The sequence below is a fragment of the Microtus oregoni genome, unplaced genomic scaffold, assembly GCF_018167655.1.
Source record: "Microtus oregoni isolate MIOR12 unplaced genomic scaffold, Mior012 000077F_ref0000221, whole genome shotgun sequence".
In the NCBI taxonomy this organism is placed as follows: Eukaryota; Metazoa; Chordata; class Mammalia; order Rodentia; family Cricetidae; genus Microtus; species Microtus oregoni.
Genome location: NW_024544029.1, coordinates 4496514 through 4498651, shown reverse-complemented (window position 1 = coordinate 4498651; position 2138 = coordinate 4496514). Strand labels below are relative to the sequence as shown.

The window sequence follows — 2138 nt, the reverse complement described above, 5'->3', positions numbered from 1 at the left end:
CACATATGCAAGACTGAGATGCAATCTGCAGGTTCAGGTAGGATAGTAGGAGAATGTCATGCATGGATCAGGGGTGGGAAGGATGAAGACATCGGTGAGACTTAGGTGAATTCCAAACAGACAAGGTGCAGTAAGTAGTCGTACGTGGAACTATCCATGTGCCTGCTCCTTGTAGCTCCGAGGTTTGTAGCAGCACAGAGCAGGGCACCAATCTTTCTAGTTGACAGACTTTTGTCCGTTGCCTTCGCTGCTACATCTGCTATGGCTGTGAAAATCCCTTGTTGGTCCCTAGCCAGGCCAGCTCTCTGAGTAGAGAGCTGCCTGCGGGCTGCTCTCCCGAGTCCTCCAACCGCCCATTCGCTCATCAGTACATTTTTAAATTTAGAGATAATACATTTTGAGCAACTTTGAGCCATTTACAGTTCTAGATACTTTTGTGTGTCCCCTTCTGAAAATGTTCTTCCAGGCAGGTCCTTCTGGGAAAAGAGCTGCTCAAACTGTACCTAGCTAGGACAACAGCCCAGCTCACAGTGGCGACAGTCTCAGTGTTGTGTCCCCTGAAAAGTGGGGCTGGAATCGGAGCGAGCCAAGCTCTGAGAGCAGTGAAGCTGCAGCACCAGGTTAAAAAGAGCGCCGACTTTAATCCCGTGAATTTCACGGTGCTCTCACCCATCACATCTGATTCAGACAGAGCAGTTTCAGGTTGGCACACCTGAAAACGTCCTCGTAGGATTTCCACTCTGGCCTTTGTGTCTCAGGGAGAAGTTTTCCCATCCTTAAGTGATCTCTAGAGCTGCCGAGTACCATGAAAGTGACTGAGAAAGAGGGACTGGCACTTCCAGGTGTGTTGGGCATAAGAAGAGGTGCCACCAAGTTCTTCCTCACATTTCCAAGGAACTGTTGAGGGCCATGAGGAACCGCAGCACTGTCCTGGAGTTTATCCTCCTCGGGCTGTCCTGCGATGCCCAGACCCAGGTTCTACTCTTGGTGCTCTTCCTGGCGATCTATCTTCTGACCCTCATGGGGAACCTGATGCTGCTGCTGGTAGTCAAGATGGATGCCCACCTCCACACCCCTATGTACTTCTTCCTGGGACAACTGTCCTTGCTGGACCTCTGCCACTCATCTGTCACAGTGCCTAAGCTGCTGGAGAACCTCCTGTCTGTGAAGAAGAGCATCTCAGTGGAGGGCTGCCTGGCTCAGGTCTTCTTCGTGTTTGCCACGGGAGGTACCGAGTCCTGCCTACTGGCGGTGATGGCCTATGACCGCTTTGTGGCCATCAGCTCACCTCTGCTCTATGGTCAAGTGATGAACAGACAGCTCTGTGCAGGGCTCGTGTGGGGCTCTTGGGGCCTGGCTTTTCTGGACGCTCTCATCAATATCCTTGTTGCTCTGAATCTGGATTTCTGTGAGGCTCAGGATATCCACCACTTCATCTGTGAGCTGCCCTCTCTCTACCCTTTGTCTTGCTCGGATGTGTCTGCAAGCGTCACCACCCTTCTTTGCTCCAGCTTCATCCACTTCTTTGGAAACTTCCTCCTGATTCTCTTCTCATACATTCGCATCCTGCTCACCATCCTGGGCATCAGCTCCACCTCTGGGAGAAGCAAGGCCTTTTCTACCTGTTCGTCCCACCTCATGGCCGTGAGCTTCTTCTACGGCTCGGGATTACTCCGCTATCTCATGCCCAATCCAGGATCCATTCAAGAGTTGATCTTCTCTTTGCAGTATAGTGTCATCACCCCCATGCTGAACCCCCTCATCTACAGCCTGAAGAACAGGGAGGTGAAGGCAGCTGTGAGGAGAATGCTAAGAAAATATCTGTGGCATTTCAGATAGTGGGTTGAAAATCAGAATGATGTAGAGGTGAATAGAACTCTTGTAAACAGGGCCTGGATGCTGAGGATACCTGGAGAGCTGCGTCTCTGCAAATCCTTATTTCTTTTCTTAAAGGCACTTCAAAAGGTGGAGTTACTTTCTTGGGATGATACCAGTTTGGTCATATGCAGAGGATAAGATAAACTTGTTGTCTAACAATTTCTCTTGTATTTAGTCACTAAACACAGCCTGGTAGAGACCGTTGCTTCTTTCTCATCTGTTGTCATCATTCTTCCTGAAACTAAACTCTACTCATCAGA

The 2138-nt window shown here is 49.9% G+C and overlaps 1 protein-coding gene across 1 annotated transcript; it reads left to right on the top strand.

Annotated features, from left to right (window-relative positions):
* Positions 1–909: 909 nt before the first annotated feature.
* Positions 910–1839, top strand: LOC121441518 (olfactory receptor 8S1-like). The gene has a single exon (XM_041642761.1). It carries the CDS (start codon positions 910–912, stop codon positions 1837–1839), a length of 930 nt encoding a protein of 309 aa, XP_041498695.1.
* The last annotated feature ends 299 nt before the right edge of the window (positions 1840–2138 follow it).